The following is a 15,939-nucleotide window of genomic DNA, read 5'->3' on the forward strand; positions in this document are numbered from 1 at the left end:
TCAGGCTCTGGGCTGATGGCTCAGAGCCTGGAGCCTGTTTCCGATTCTGTGTCTCCCTCTCTCTCTGCCCCTCCCCTGTTCATGCTCTGTCTCTCTCTGTCCCAAAAATAAATAAACGTTGAAAAAAAATTTTTTTTTAAAAAAGAGACTGTCTTTTTTCCATTGGGTGTTCTTCCCTGCTTTGTCAAAGATTAGTTGGACATACTTTTGTGGATCCAATTCTAGAGTCTCTATTCTATTCTATTCTATTGGTCTCTGTGTCTGTTTTTGTGCCAATACCGTGTTGTCTTGATGATTACAGCTTTGTAGAAGAGGCTAAAGTCTGTATTGCCTTCCGCTTTGGTTTTCTTTTTCAACATTACTTTGGCTATTTGGGGTCTTTTGTGATTCCATACAAATTTTAGGATTGCTTGTTCTAGCTTCGAGAAAAATGCTAGTGCAATTTTGATTGGGATTGCATTGAATGTGTAGGTAGCTTTGGGTAGTATTGACATTTTGACAATATTTATTCTTCCAATCCATGAGCATGGAATGTTTTTCCATTTCTTTATATCTTCTTCAATTTCCTTCATAAGCTTTCTATAGTTTTCAGCATACAGATCTTTTACATCTTTGGTTAGGTTTATTCCTAGGTATTTTATGATTCTTGGTGCAGTTGTGAATGGGATCAGTTTCTTTATTTGTCTTTCTGTTGCTTCATTATTAGTATATAAAAATGCAACTAATTTCTGTACATTAATTTTGTATCCTGCGACTTTGCTGAATTCATGTATCAGTTCTAGCAGACTTTTGGTGGAGTCTATCAGGTTTTCTATGTATAATATGTCATTTGCAAAAAGTGAAAGCTTGACTTCATCTTTGCCAATTTTGATGCCTTTGATTTCCTTTTTTTGTCTGATTGCTGATGCTAGAACTTCCAACACTATGTTAAACAATAGCAGTGAGAGTGGACATCCCTGTGGTGTTCCTGATCTCAGGGGGAAAGCTCTCAGTTTTTCCCCATTGAGGATGATATTAGCTGTGAGCTTTTCATAAATGGCTTTTATGATGTTTAAGTGTATTCCTTCTATCCCGACTTTCTCGAGGGTTTTTATTAAGAAAGAATGCTGAATTTTGCCAATGCTTTTTCTGCATCAATTGACAGGATCATATGGTTCTTTTCTTTTCTTTTCTTAGTGTGATGTGTCACATTGATTGATTTGCAAATGTTGAACCAGCCCTGTAGCCCAGGAATGAATCCCACTTGATCATGGTGAATAATTCTTTTTATATGGTGTTGAATTCGACCTGCTAGTATCTTGTAGAGAATTTTTGCATCCATATTCATCAGGGACATTGGCCTGTAGTTCTCTTTTTTTTTTTTTTTTTTTTTTTTTTTTTTTTGCTGGATCTCTCTCAGATTTGGGAATCAAAGTAATGCTGGCTTCATAGAATGAGTCTGGAAGTTTTCCTTCCCTTCTATTTTTTGGAACAGCTTGAGATGGATAGGTATTATCTCTGATTTAAATGTCTGGTAGAATTTCCTAGGGAAGCCATCTGGTCCTGGACTCATTTGTTGGAAGATTTTTGATAACTGATTCAATTTCTTCGCTGGTTATGGGTCTGTTCAAGTTTTCTATTTCTTCCTGTTTGAGCTTTGGAACTGTGTGGGTGCTTAGGAATTTGTCCATTTCTTCCAGGTTGTCCAGTTTGTTGGCATATAATTTTTCATCGTATTCCCTGATAATTGCTTGTATTTCTGAGGGATTGGTTGTAATAACCCTGTTTTCATTCATGATTTTATCTATTTGGGCCCTCTCCCTTTTCTTTTTGAGAAGCCTGGCTAGAGGTTTATCAATTTTGTTTATTTGTTCAAAAAACTAACTCTTGGTTTCATTGATCTGCTCTACAGTTTTTTTTTGTTTGTTTGTTTTTTGTTTTTTTTTTAGATTCTATGTTGTTTATTTCTGCTCTGATCTTTATTATTTCTCTTCTTCTGCTGGGTTTGGGGTGTCTTTGCTGTTCTGCTTCTATTTCCTTTAGGTATGCTGTTAGATTTTGTATTTGGGATTTTTCTTGTTTCTTGTTTCTTGTTTAATTGATTGCAATGTATTTTCCTCTCAGGACTGCCTTTGCTGCATCTCAAAGCTTTTGGATTGTTGTATTTTCATTTTCATTTTTTTCCATATATTTTTTAATTTCTTCCCTAATTGCCTGGTTGACCCATTCATTCTTTAGTAGGGTGTTATTTAATCTCCATGCTTTTGGAGGGTTTTCCAGACTTTTTTCTGTGGTTGATTTCAAGTTTCATGGCATTGTGGTCTGAAAGTGTGTATGGTATGATCTAAATTCTTTTATACTTATGCAGGGCTGTTTTGTGACCCAGTATGTGATCTATCTTGGAGAATGTTCCATATGCATTTGAGAAGAAAGTATATTCTGTTGCTTTGGGATGCAGAGTTCTAAATATATCTGTCAAGTCCATCTGATCCAATGTATCATTCAGGACCCTTGTTTCTTTATTGATCCTGTGTGTAAATGATCTATCCATTGTTGTAAGTGGGGTATTAAAGTCCCCTGCAATTATCACATTCTTATCAATAAGGTTGTTTATGTTTGTGATTAATTGTTTTGTATATTTGGGAGCTTCCGTATTCGGTGCATAGACATTTATAATTGTTATCTCTTCCTGATGGATAGACCCTGTAATTATTATATAATGTCCTTCTTCATCTCTTGTTACAGCCTTTAATTTAAAGTCTAGTTTGTCTGATATAAGTATGGCTATTCCAACTCTCTTTTGACTTCCAGTAGCATGATAGATAGCTTTCCATCCCCTCACTTTCAATCTGAAAGTATCCTCAGGTCTAAAACGAGTCTCTCGTAGACAGCAAATAGATGGGTCTTGTTTTTGTATCCATTCTGATACCCTATGTCTGTTGGTTGGCGCATTTAGTCCATTTACATTCAGTGTTATTATTGAAAGATGTGATTTTAGAGTCATTGTGATGTCTGTAGGTTTCATGCTTATAGCGATGTCTCTGGTATTTTTTGTCCTTGCAACATTTCACTCACAGAATTCCCCTTAGGATCTCTTGTAGAGCTGGTTTAGTGGTGATGAATTCCTTCAGTTTTTGTTTGTTTGGGAAGATCTTTATCTCTCCTTCTATTCTGAATGACAGACTTGCTGGATAAAGGATTCTCGGCTGCATATTTTTTCTGTTCACCACATTGAGAATTTCCTGCCATTCCTTTCTGGCCTGCCAAGTTTCAGTAGACAGATCCGCCATGAGTCTTATCAGTCTCCCTTTATATGTTAGAGCGTGTTTATCCCTATCTGCTTTCAGAATTTTCTCTTTATCCTTTTATTTTGCCAGTTTCACTGTGTTACGTCGTGCAGAAGATAGATTTATGTTACGTCTGAAGGGAGTTCTCTGTGCCTCTTAGATTTCAATGCCTTTTTTCTTACACAGATCAGGGAAGTTCTCAGCTATGATTTGTTCAAGTACACCTTCAGCCCCTTTCTCTCTCTTCTTCTTCTTCTGGAATTCCTATGATATGGATATTGTTCCGTTTGATTGCGTCACTTAGTTCTCTAATTCTCCCCTCATACTCCTGGATTTTTTTTTATCTCTCTTTTTCTCAGCTTCCTCTTTTTCCATAATTTTATCTTCTAATTCACCTATTCTCTCCTCTGCCTCTTCAATCTGTGCTATGGCTGCCTCCATTTTATTTTGCACTTCATTTATAGCATTTTTTTTTAGCTCCTCATGACTATTTCTTGGTCCCTTGATCTCTGTAGCAATAGATTCTCTAAGGTCCTCTATGCTTTTTTCAAGCTCAGCGATTAATTTTATGACTATTATTCTAAATTCTTGTTCCATTATATTGCTTAAATCGTTTTTGATCAATTCGTTAGCTGTCACTACTTCCTGGAGTTTCTTTTGAGGAGAATTCTTCCATTTCATCATCTTGGGTAGTCCCTGTGGTGGCTCCAAACTGCAGGGCACTTCCCCTGTGCTGTCCGGAGTAACTTCTGTTGGTGGGCGAGGCTGCAGTCAGACCCGATGTCTGCCCCCAGCCCACCACTGGGGCCACAGTCAGACTGGTGTGTACCTTATCTTCCCCTCTCCCAGGAGCAGGACTCACTGTGGAGTGGTATGGCCCCTGCCTGAGCTGCTTGCACGCTGCCAGGCTTGTGGTGCTGCTTTGATGGGATCTGGCCATGTATGTATTAGACGAGGTGGATCCGCAAGGTGCACAGGGGCAGGAGGGGTAGGCTTAGCTCTCTTTGCTATCGGTGATCTCCTGTGGGAGGGGCCCTGCAGCACCGGGAGGGAGGCAGACCTGTCGGAGGGATCGATCCACAGAAGCAGAGCGTTGGGTGTTTGCACAGTGCAAGCAAGTTCAAAACCCATTCATTTTTTAGTAGGGTGTTCTTTAATCTACAAATACATATGGTCTTTCCAAACTTTTCTTGTAGTTTGTTTCAAATTTCATAGTGTTGTGGTCTGAAAATATGCATGGTATGGTATCAATCTTTTTGTACTTGTTTAGGGCTGACTTGTGACCCAGTATGTGATCTATTCTGGAGATTGTTTCATGTGCACTTGAGAAGAATGTGTATTCTTCTGCTTGAAGATGAAGTCTTCTGAATATATCTGTTAAGTTCATCCTGTCCAGTGTGTTATTTAAAGCCTTTGTTTCCTTGTTGATTTTCTGTTTAGATGATCTGTCCCATTGTTATAAGTGGGGTGTTAAAGTCCCCTACTATTATGGTATTATTATTAATGAGTTTCTTTATGTTTGTGAGTAATTGATTTATATATTTGGGTGCTCCAAATTGAAGGAATAAATATTTACAGTGATTAGATCTTCTTGGTGGATTGATTCCTTAATTATGATATAATGCCCTTCTTCCTCTTTTGTTACAGTCTTTGTTTTAAAATGTAGACATAAATATGGCTACTCCAGCTTTCTTTTGACATCCATAATATGATAAATGGTTCTCCATCTCCTTACTTTCAATCTGCAGGTGTCTTTAGGTCAAGTATGCATTTCTAGTGTACATCAATGTAATTTTTATATTTTTCTGTATCAAAGGTATTACTTATTAGTTTACCTTCATTTTTAGATTCCTTAGATTTACTGTATGACATTTACTGTATAGAATCATGTCAAGTGAAAATAAGTTTGTTTGTTTTTAATTTATAATCTACATGCCTTTGTTTATTTTTCCTGTTGTACTTTCTAAGATTCTCTTACAACTTGGAATTCAGGTGGTGAAAGTGATTATTCTTACCTTGTCCTTGATTTTAGAGGAAATGCATTCAATCCCATCTTTAACCATAAGAATGATGATAGCTGTAGGTGTTTCATAGATGTCTTTTTCAGGTTGGGAATGTTCCCTTCTATTTCTGGTTGCCAAGACTTTTTATCATAAATGGTTATGACATTTATTCCAAGTATTTGTTTGCATCTTTTGAAATAATGATTTTGTTTTTTACTCTTGCAATATACAGGATTATGCTAACTTATTTTTTAGCGTAAAACTAAATTTACATTTTATTTGATAATATTATGCTTAGAATATTTGTAGTTTCCTTGAAATTTCTTTCTTTTTTTTTCTTCAAGTTTTGATATGGGTGATGCTGGTTTCCTAACATCATTTGGGAAATGTTCTCCCTTATACTATCATACAAAATGATTTGTTTATAATGAGTATATAATGTATATACTTTCATTATTAAATGTTTAGAAGAATTCAGCAGTGAAGCCATATATGTATCTGATATTTTGTATGTGGAAAGTTTTGTAAATATACATTATTAAAAATGGATATAGAATTATTCGTTGCAAATTTTTTCTTAAGTGAATCTTGGTGGTTTATATCATTTGAGGAATTATTCCTTTCCATAACAGTTACCAAAATACTGGTATAGTGTTGTTTATTAGAGTCTCTTACTCTTATGTTAATATCTTTTACATCTGCTGTGATTTCTCCTCTTCATTCTTGACATTGGTCATTTGTGCATTTTCTCTGTCCCTTTTTTTTTTTTTTTATCGATGTGGCTAGAGATTTCTAAAAATCAATTTTCTCTTTTTAAAAAACTAGCTTTTGTTTTTATTCATATTCTCCTACTGGTTTTCCATTTTATATTTAAATAATTGCTGATCTTATTTTATTATTTCCTTCCTTTTGCTGAGTAAAAATAAGGGTTTCATTGAGGTATGTAGTTTATAAAATTGTTTTTAATTTGCCTTTCTTTTTTTAAAATTGTTTTTTTCTTTTCCTAAATCCTTAAAATGGAAGCTTAAATCATCAGTTTAAAACATTTCTTATTTTTTAATATAACCTTTAAAAATACTCTGGTTATAATCTTGGGCTCTCTTTTTGTCTATATCTCTTTGTGTATGTCAGTGTCTCTGTCTCTCGTTCCCTCCATCTCTCTCTCTCTCTCTCTCTCTCTCTCTCTCTCTCTCTCATCACTTGTACAGGGGAAGCAAGGTGCTATGTTGGGATAATCCTTATGGAATGGCCCAGATGATGAGGTTCGAATCCATGACTCTATTTAATAACTTGTGAAAAACTGAAGCTCTATGTTCAATAGCTCTCAAGAATGAAACCTGGGACACCTGGGTGACTCAGTTGGTTAAGCATCTGACTTCTGGCTCAGGTCATGATCTCATGGTTTGAGTTCCACATCAGGCTCTGGGCTAACATCATGGAGCCTGGAGCCTGCTTCAGATTCTGTCTCCCTGTCTCTGTGCCTTTCCCCACTCACACACTCTCTCTCTTTCTCTGTCTGTCTCTCTCTCTCAAAAATAAATAAACATTAAACAAAATTATTAAAAAAAAAGAATTAAGCCTGGCAACAGCCACATGAGTGAGCTTAGAAGCAGATCCTTTGACCCCAGTGAAGTATTGAGATGTCTATAGCTATGTTATCTGCTTCAGTGAAATCTCAACAAAGATCTTGGGACAGCAGCACCATGCTAAGCTGTTTCTGGAATCCTACTCATAGAGTCTATGAGATAATAAAGGTTTTAAGGTTTTACCTCTTGCAGTAATTTGTTATGCAGAAAAAAATCAATGTAATATCCTGTCTTATATTCTCTGTCTTTTAATTGTCACATTTACATTTAATGTGCACACTTATTGAAATTATAATATGGTTGTGTTTAAAATTGCCACATTGTTGGGGCACCTGGGTGGCTCAGTCACTTGAGTGTCCAGCTCTTGATTTCAGTTCAGGTCATGATCTCACATTTCATGAGTATGAACCCTGCTCAAACAACCCTACTGTAAGCACAGAGACTGCCAGGGATTCTATTTCTCCCCTTCTCTCTCTTCCCTTCTCTTCCTTCTCAAAAATAAACTTTAAGGCAAACAAAAAACTGTCACCTTGTTATTTGTTTTCTGTTTTTTCTCCCTGCCTTTGTTCCCTTTCCCTTTCTTTATCTGTATATTTTTTATGATTACATATTATCTACCCCATTGGTTACATATATTTTTGTTCTTCTTCAGGGTTTATAATATAGCTCTTAACTTTCATTATAATGTAAGTCTTACAATTCTATACTAATATTTCCTCTTTCCCATAATTCATAATGTGGGCTATTCTCACTCTTTGTGCAATGCAATCAACTGCACAATATATTATTACTTTTCTTTTAAGCAGTAAATTATCTTTAATAGAGATTAAATACTGAGGGAAAGAATATTTTACATTTACCCACAAATGTACAAATTCCATGGTCAGTTTATTCCTTTTTGTAGATCCAAATTTCTGTCTTGCATACTCTACTGTTACTGAAAAAATGTTGTATATTTCTCAATAAAGGTCTTCTGACCTTTACCATGTTGTAGCATGACTTCATACTTCATTCCATTTTTTGCCAAAATAATATTCCATTGTATGGGTTTTCTACACAAGTTTATCTATCTATCAGTTTATAAATATTTGGGTTGTTTTCACCTTTTGGCTGTTATGAATAATGCTGCCATGAACATTTGTGTGCAAGTTTTTGCATTACATTTTTAATTTCTCTTGCATATATGTCTGAGAGTAGGATTGTAGAATCAAATGTAAACTCCAGCCTTAACTGTTTCAGGAACTGACGGAATATTTTCCCAAGTGTTTGCACCAATTTACATCCGCACTAGCAGTGTATGAGAGTTCCAATTTCTTCATATCATACCCAACATTTGTTAATGTGTTTTATGTTCATTATACCTCTTTTAACGGGTGGGAAGTGGTAACTCATTGTGGTGCTGATTTCCACTTCCTTGGTGGCTATTAAGGTTAAACACCTTTCCATATGCCTGTTGAACATTTGTATATCCTCTTTGGATATACTTTGGAGAAATGTCTATTCAACTCCGCTGTCCATTTTATAATTGGATTAGAGTGTTTTTATTATTGAGTTGTAGATACTCTATTCACGGCTACGTTGATTAGAAGGCTGCAGATTGTCAAGGCTACTTGTGGAGCTGAGGAGAGTTGGAAAGTAATGAATGGGACAGTTTAACTGCCACAAAGTTAGCTGTTTTTATTGAGATTCAGAATGTTTTATTTTGTTTTGTTTTGTTTTGGTTTCTTTTTAAGTTTTTTAACGCTTATTGATGTTTAAGAGACAGAAAGTTACAGAGCATGAGCGGGGGAAGAGTAGAGAGAGAAGGAGACACAGAATCTGAAGCAGGCTCCAGGCTCTGAGCTGTCAGCACAGCTGACAAGCTGCAAGAACTGCAAGTTCATGACCTGAGCCGAAGTTGGCTGCTGAGCCAACTGAGCCACCCAGGTGCCCCTGTGGTGGTTTTTGTTTTGTTTTGTTTTGGTTTGGTTTTTGTTTTTTTAAATAAGCAAATGCTCCTTGGATTTTTGCAAATCTGTGGTTAATTTGGGTAGCTCTTGAAAAAATTGATTTCTTGCCACCGTTTTGCTGATTTATGAAGGGAAAGAATTCTGAATCTTTTTATCCCATCATTTCAGAAATCTTGCCTATGCTTCATTATGTATTTTTTCTTTTTTCTTTTTTAAAAACTTTTATAGTTTAGAAGTTATACACACTTCTAGTTAGTATTACTGTGCTACCCTGAAACTTTATGGTTTAAAACAGAAACCATTTTATTATGTTCATTGATTCTGTGGATCAAGTTAACACAGAGCATAGTAGGTATGTGTGACCTCTTTTCTTCTCTATCTGAGACCTCATCTGGGAAGATATGAAGGCTGGGAGTGAGTTCTCATTGGCTAGCTTCTCCTTCTTACCCTCTTATGGAATCCAACTCCATCCAATCCAATTTAATGTTTATTGGATTTTATGCAATTCCTTTAAATGCTATTCTTTAGGATTTTGGCTTTTTTTTCCTGCTTCTTCTTATCAATCTGTAATCATCTTTTGGGTGATTTTATCTCATTGCTTCAGTTAATGGCTCCTGAAATCTATATTTGAAGCACATTTTTCTTTCCCAAACTTCACACCTGTATATGGCCAAAAAGTCTAAGCTCAACATGTTATAAATGTTCCTTTCCAAATCTATGTCTTTAGCTCTGTTTCCTAATGAATGATCACATTGTTCAGCAGTTTCTCCAAGTAAGAAAACTCGGAATTATCCTCTCGTCTTAGTCCCCAAGTTCATTGGACTTCTTTCATTTTCTTTAAATCAGAATTCTCACCTAAATTTTTATGTTTTTCCAGGTATGTGCTGTAGCTATAGGTAAAAAATACACTCAGTGGAGACTTTAAATTCTACACATCAAGTATTTGTTGATGGAAATCTTTACAATTCATAAGAAAGTCATGTCAACATTAATTCAATATTATGGTAGAATTAATGTGGAAAGTGGTAAACCAGAAATACAATGAGTTCACTGAAGATGGGGACAGGATAGAAGTATTAAATACTGAATTATAAGATGAAGAAGTTAGAGAAAATTCTTAAGAACCAGAAGAGAAGACCTTGAAATGGCTGCCTATGTTCAGAATTAATTATGATACAAGGTTAGCTCTAGAATTAGAAATGGTTTTTCTTTGTTTTCTTCAGAGATTTTTTTATTTTTCCAAACTTTTTTTTAACACTTTATAATAAGAAAAAAAATGCTTTAACAATGTTTTTAACTTCCTTTTATTCTCATCACATTTTACTCCCTATTGAGTTTTGTTTGATTGTTCTTACTCATAATTATACTACTAATACTGTCTTTTTATGTGTTAACGTATTTATGACTTTGTGTCTAGATACTCAAGCACATTTTTGCTGAAATTATGAAAAAGTAGCATAAATCATGACTGATGACTGACACCTAAAAGATCATGGGAAATAACTAGGCTACTGCACAGGGTAAATAAACACGCCAGAGATAAATAGAAGTATGAAAGATGCAAGGCATTTGTCATGTGGGTAGAGAAGAACTTAAGCCAGTTTTAAAAAACAGGCTACCCCTCTTTATTCCTCTTGTACTAACCTAACATTGAACTTACCAGCTGCCATGATATAGTTGTGTAATCCAGAAGGCCAAAAGACATTCATGTGAAAATAGATTCAAAAAAGTAAGAAAGTTCATTTTTATTAATAGTGGTGTTACAATTTAATTTTGTGTGGTATAGTGGACTTATCATTTACTCTGTATGAACTAGTAGTGATGTGTTTAGTGACTGGCTTTTGGTAGTCCCGTACAACACAGCAGGGCTCAGTATTGCAGTAATTATATATGTATTCCCAACTGTTGCATGAAGTCTTGCAGGCACCACGGACAAGGTAACATTCTCTTTTTCTGTCTACATCTTCTTTTGTTTTTTTCTGTGAAACTAGGAAAAAGTATCTATGATCATAAATACAAATTTAATCCCCTTGCATAGATAGCTGGATAGATAAATAAAGCTCTTTCAAATATAGAATGAAACCATCTTGTTTCTAAAATCATGTCCAGGCAACTGTATTAAAAAGATAGATTTTATCCCCTACACATTTTTACAATATGAATATTTATCCAACAATATTTCTTTTGCCTAGCTTAAAAAAAAATAGAATATCATTAAATATCTAATCTGCGCATGCTTCCTCAAGAGTAAAGTGAAAAGGATGTGGAAAAAATAGTCTACCTGTTTTGTGTTCTAAATAGCCATCCACCTCCAACATCCCCTCTCCCCCACAAGTTACTGGACCAGTTGTAGAAAGCTTAATTTTGACAACAGCTATAGTATTAGTTCATTAAATTACATTTAAAAAGAGAAGGCAGTAGGAAGCGTGTAAGAAGTCATAGTCTCATCAAACAAAATAACAAACAGATAATTCTTAATTCTACATCTTGGGAATTTTTCTTTTTTCTTTTTTCTTTTTCTTTTCTTTTATTTCTTTTCTTTTTTTTTTTTTTTTTTTTTTTTGCCTTTATCCTCTCAACTGTCAGTTCCACTCATTTCTTCTTTCATGCAAAAGAGAGTCAATTGCATTTTAAGTTCATGTGGAATCTCCTAACAATTTACTTGTTTTTTTTCCTTTTCTTGCCAGAGTAAAGCATTTATAAAAAAGCATTTTGTTCTTCCCTCCTTTTCCCTATTAGCAAATATTACCTGATGGACCACAAGACACAGTGAAGACAAAGGTCAGGAAAATACAAAGTATCTTCATTGTTGATATTGTTACTTCGGTGAAGTTGAGGTAGAGGTCAAAATGTCTGAGGGTTGTGCTATTCTTTGATAAAAGATAGATGAACTCTTGTTTTTATAGCCTTCTCAGGGTGATTACCATTCTGATTAATGCTGCCTTTGAAGATTGAGCACATATTCATGTATTGTGTAATAGCAACAAACAGAATAGTGGACTTAGATCTGTTATGACCTCAACGAGCCAAATGTGAACTCATTTTCAGTTATACAAGAAATAGTAGGGTGAAAGTCATTTTAATTTTTTTAAATGTTTATTTATTTATTTTTTTATTTTGAGAGAGACAGAGAGAGCAGGGGAGGGGCAGAGAGACAAGAAGGGAGAAAATTCCAAGCAGGCTTTGTGCTGTCAGTGCAAAGCCTGACATTGGGCTCGATCTCACAACCGTGAGATCATGACCTGAGCTGAAATCAAGAGTTGGCTACTTAACTGACTGAGTCACCGAGGTGCCCCTAAATTTTTTATTTGAAAGCATATAATCAACCTTACCTATATTTTCAGTCACATGCTTTTTTGAGTGTCTATTATGTGCCAGGCATACAGTGTTCTAGCATTTTATATAGATTAAGTAAGTAGCTTAATCTTCATGACAAATTCTGTGACATAGGGACTTCTTGTTTTCCAGTTAAGGCACAAAGGGGTTATGTAAGTGCTTCAAATCAGACACGTAGTGGCTGGTAAAGCACAGGTGGACTCCAAGCTAATGTGATGCCAGCATCTATACTCACTTTTCCACTCTCATAACTGAGTAAGTAAAAGGGTGTTTATCATGTGAAGTTCTTCTCTGTATACATGGCCTACCCCAGACAGTTTCTGGGATGCCATTTTTCTATAAAAAGAAAATATTTCTATAACATAGTTTTAGCACTATTACATTAAAAATTACCATAGTGATTCTATAAGAATAATAATTCCTTACATGTAGTAACTTATTCATAGGGCTTCATCATTCACAGGGGAAAGCAGTGTGCTAAAAGTTCAGAGAGCCCTGGATTTAGAGACAGAAATAATCCTGGCTCCTGGCTCTTCTGTTTACTAGCTATAGATTTGAGACCAATATTCACTAACTGAACCTCAAGGTTCTCTCTTTGAAGCCTGGATTGGTAAAACCAGTTATATGTAGAGGTTTAAGGTAAGAATTAAATATGCGCTTTATAAGATAATTTACATATACATATAAATACTTTGGCTGGATGTGAAAATCCAAAAAGATATATCCTTACAATTTAATGATTTATGTTCTAACTCTCTCTGTCATTGGGGAAAAACAAATTATAAGGATAGTCTATAATCTGGGTTTTAAAAATAATCTAGTTTGTTAATTCTCTGCTTCATTTCTTATCAAAAGGTGCTTATATATTTACGGACACATTATGGAAAATGTATTTTCTTAATATCTTCTTACTAAATACACCAAAAAAGACACCTTATTTATTTATTTATTTATTTATTTTTCTTCAATTAGTGAGTGTTTTTCTATTTTTTAATAATTCATTTATTTTTTTAATTTACATCCAAGTTAGTACAACAATAGTGTAACAATGATTTCAGGAGTAGATTCCTTAATGCCCCTTACCCATAGCCCATCCCCCCTCCCATAACTCCTCCAGCAACACTGTTTGTTGTACATATTTAAGAGTCTCATATTTTGTCCCCCCTCCGTTTTTGTATTATTTTTGCTTCCCTTCCCTTATGTTCATCTGTTTTGCATATTAAAGTAATCATATGAGTGAAGTCATATGATATTTGTCTTTCTCTGACTAATTTCACTTAGCCTAAAACCCTCCAGTTCCATCCATGTAGTTGCAAATGGCAAGATTTCCTTCTCAAAAAAGGACACTTTAAACTGCTGGAGATTTACTAGGACCTATTGTATATAAGCAGAACTAACTAACAGATGTGAAAAATAGAATAAAAAAATAATGAAATATGAAAACACATTAGCATAGTGATGGCATGAATAAGAAGATGACCTAGCTCATACATTATAGCTGTGTCCATTCCATCCGTCTAAAGTAAGCCACTCCTATCAGGCTGGACATCAGCCAAACTCTTATAGATTGGATAGTCTTCTTTTCTCTCTTTGTTGAAATGTGCCATTGTACCTAATGACATGTGAATCACACAAAACAAAGACAAGAATCTGAATGATTCTTGTCTCAATTCTAGCAAGGAAGTAACAGAAGTAGAACCAAACTAGATGCATAGGAGAGAACATATTGATTTATTGCTTAAAATAAATGTTGTAGGTCTTTATTTGAGACAGATCCAGATTCTAGATTTCTACTAATAAAAAAAATTTGTTTTTAGGGAGAAAGACAGAAACAAAGTATGGAGAAAAAGACAAAAATGGGATTGCAAGTAGTGATTAAGAAAAAGAGAAGATAACAGACGGGTTATGATTTTTTTATTTTATTATTTTTATTTTATTTTATTTTTTTAAGGGGGAGAGAATTGACCTGAGGTACATGAACCAAATGGTAAGATGAGTAACTCCAACATACTTTCTCTTAAGTAAGAATTTTGGATTCTTAGATGAGAAAATGTCTTTACTTTTTTTTTTTACGAGGTTAGATGATTAAAGCTAATAACTATATGTTTCAAAGCCACAGATCAGGACCCTTGAAGTTGTAGGTTCTTGGTGAAAAGCATGTGGCTAGGCTTTAGGGATTTGATGTTGATATGCGCTCACCAAGGGAGCATTTCCAGGACAAGGCCTATGTGTTGAGAATGCTAGAAAAGTGTATGATGTTAAGAAGAGAGCAGGTCAAGAGAAAATAAAATTGAAATGCTATTTTCCTACAGGAGTTTGCAATAAAAACTTGGCACTTTCTACCACTCTGCATAAAGCCTTGATTTGTTGCTCTGGCACTGAGGCTTAGCTTTCACGTTCCAGGAAATAAGAGCCTACAACAGCACTAAGGTCTCTTTCATTGTAAAATTATGATGCCATTTCCATTCTTGGTTCTTCACTACCAGACACCATGAATTATTTTGCCACCAACCCCCAAAATTCTATATTTCATTTCACTCATGGCTTCAAAGCTTAATTTTATACACCAGTGGGCAGATTGATTGGCACTTTTGGAAATTTTCAAATTGGTAAGAATCATAAAACCTCTTTACAGATGAGGACAAGGAGAATTAAATTACTGAAAACCAAAAGATTGCTTAGATGTCAGTGGCTGGATCTTCTGCTACATTTTCTACATCTTTCCACTATAAAAAGCTCTTATGCCACCTGTATTAATTACTGATGGTTCATACATTGAGAAGCCATGAGTCCCAGAAACTTAGCCTCTCTGTCCTGTCTGATCCTGCTGCACTTTGAAAACATCTATTAAATGCTTATTATGTGCAAGGCACTTTTCTGTGTAATTTATAAGTAGAGTGTGTTTAAATCTCATGAAAGCCCTAGAAAGTAGGAATAATCTTTAGCCCCATTTTCAGATACAAGGAAACTGGCACATAGAGACTTAAGGAACTTATCCAAAGTCAACCACTAACTAGTAAAGTTGTCAGAATGAAATTGAAAATGGTCTACTTTTAGAGCCCACACTCTAAACCATTATTATTATGCAGGAACTTTGTAGAGAAAACACTCATGGGAGATTATTTTTAGGAGAATCTAGAGAAACGTTGGAGAATAGCAGAAACTGATCTTTCCTTTCATCCCAGCAACTATCTTTCCAACCAAATCCGAGTCTCCCTTGACATTTTAAGGAGTAGAGGAGACCATGGCCTATTATGAATTCTCACCGAGGATGAGTCAAAAACAAGTTCTCATGCAGAACTCTGGTGCAACTTGCAGCTGTTGTTCTATAGTAAGCCATAAATGGCTGTGAAAGGCAACGGTATAAATTTTATTTATTGATTCATTTTTATGTTTTTATTCAAATTCCAGTTAGTTAACATACAGTGTAATAATAGTTTCAGGTGTACAATGTAGTGATTCATTACTTGCATATATCACCTGGTGTTCATCACAACCAGTGCACTCCTTAAACCCCATTGCCTGTATAGCCATTTCCCCCCACTCTGGTAACCATCAGTTTGTTCTCTCTTGTTAAGAGTCTTAAACTTTAAATTTTAAGTCAACCTTAAAGATAACTATTAGAATATATGGTCTCATGAGATAATGTTATCCAGTATCTGTTGGCTTGTATGCTCTGTCTTGATCTGGAGAACAAATTTATAGTTCACCAAACATTTTTTGTACTACCCCATTACTCAAGAATCATCTTTCAAAAAAATGACCACATATATGATTTAGAAATATTAACCTGAAACTG

General features: G+C 34.9%; 2 protein-coding genes across 2 annotated transcripts in view; both read right to left on the minus strand.

Moving 5' to 3' along the window:
• The window catches only part of DEFB114 (defensin beta 114), a 31,157-nt gene extending 20,683 nt beyond the window's left edge, over positions 1-10,474 (minus strand). The window contains exon 1 of the mRNA XM_045500912.1: positions 10,465-10,474. Coding sequence (XP_045356868.1) covers positions 10,465-10,474 — 10 coding nt within the window. The remainder of the gene's footprint in view (positions 1-10,464) is intronic.
• A 90-nt stretch (positions 10,475-10,564) lies between these two features.
• Positions 10,565-11,611, minus strand: DEFB113 (defensin beta 113). The gene is made up of 2 exons (XM_045500913.1): positions 11,554-11,611; positions 10,565-10,791 (listed from the first exon to the last, which is right to left on the minus strand). Exons 1-2 carry the CDS (start codon positions 11,609-11,611, stop codon positions 10,565-10,567), a joined length of 285 nt encoding a protein of 94 aa, XP_045356869.1.
• Positions 11,612-15,939: the final 4,328 nt, after the last annotated feature.

The sequence above is a fragment of the Leopardus geoffroyi genome, chromosome B2, assembly GCF_018350155.1.
Source record: "Leopardus geoffroyi isolate Oge1 chromosome B2, O.geoffroyi_Oge1_pat1.0, whole genome shotgun sequence".
NCBI classification, from domain to species: Eukaryota; Metazoa; Chordata; class Mammalia; order Carnivora; family Felidae; genus Leopardus; species Leopardus geoffroyi.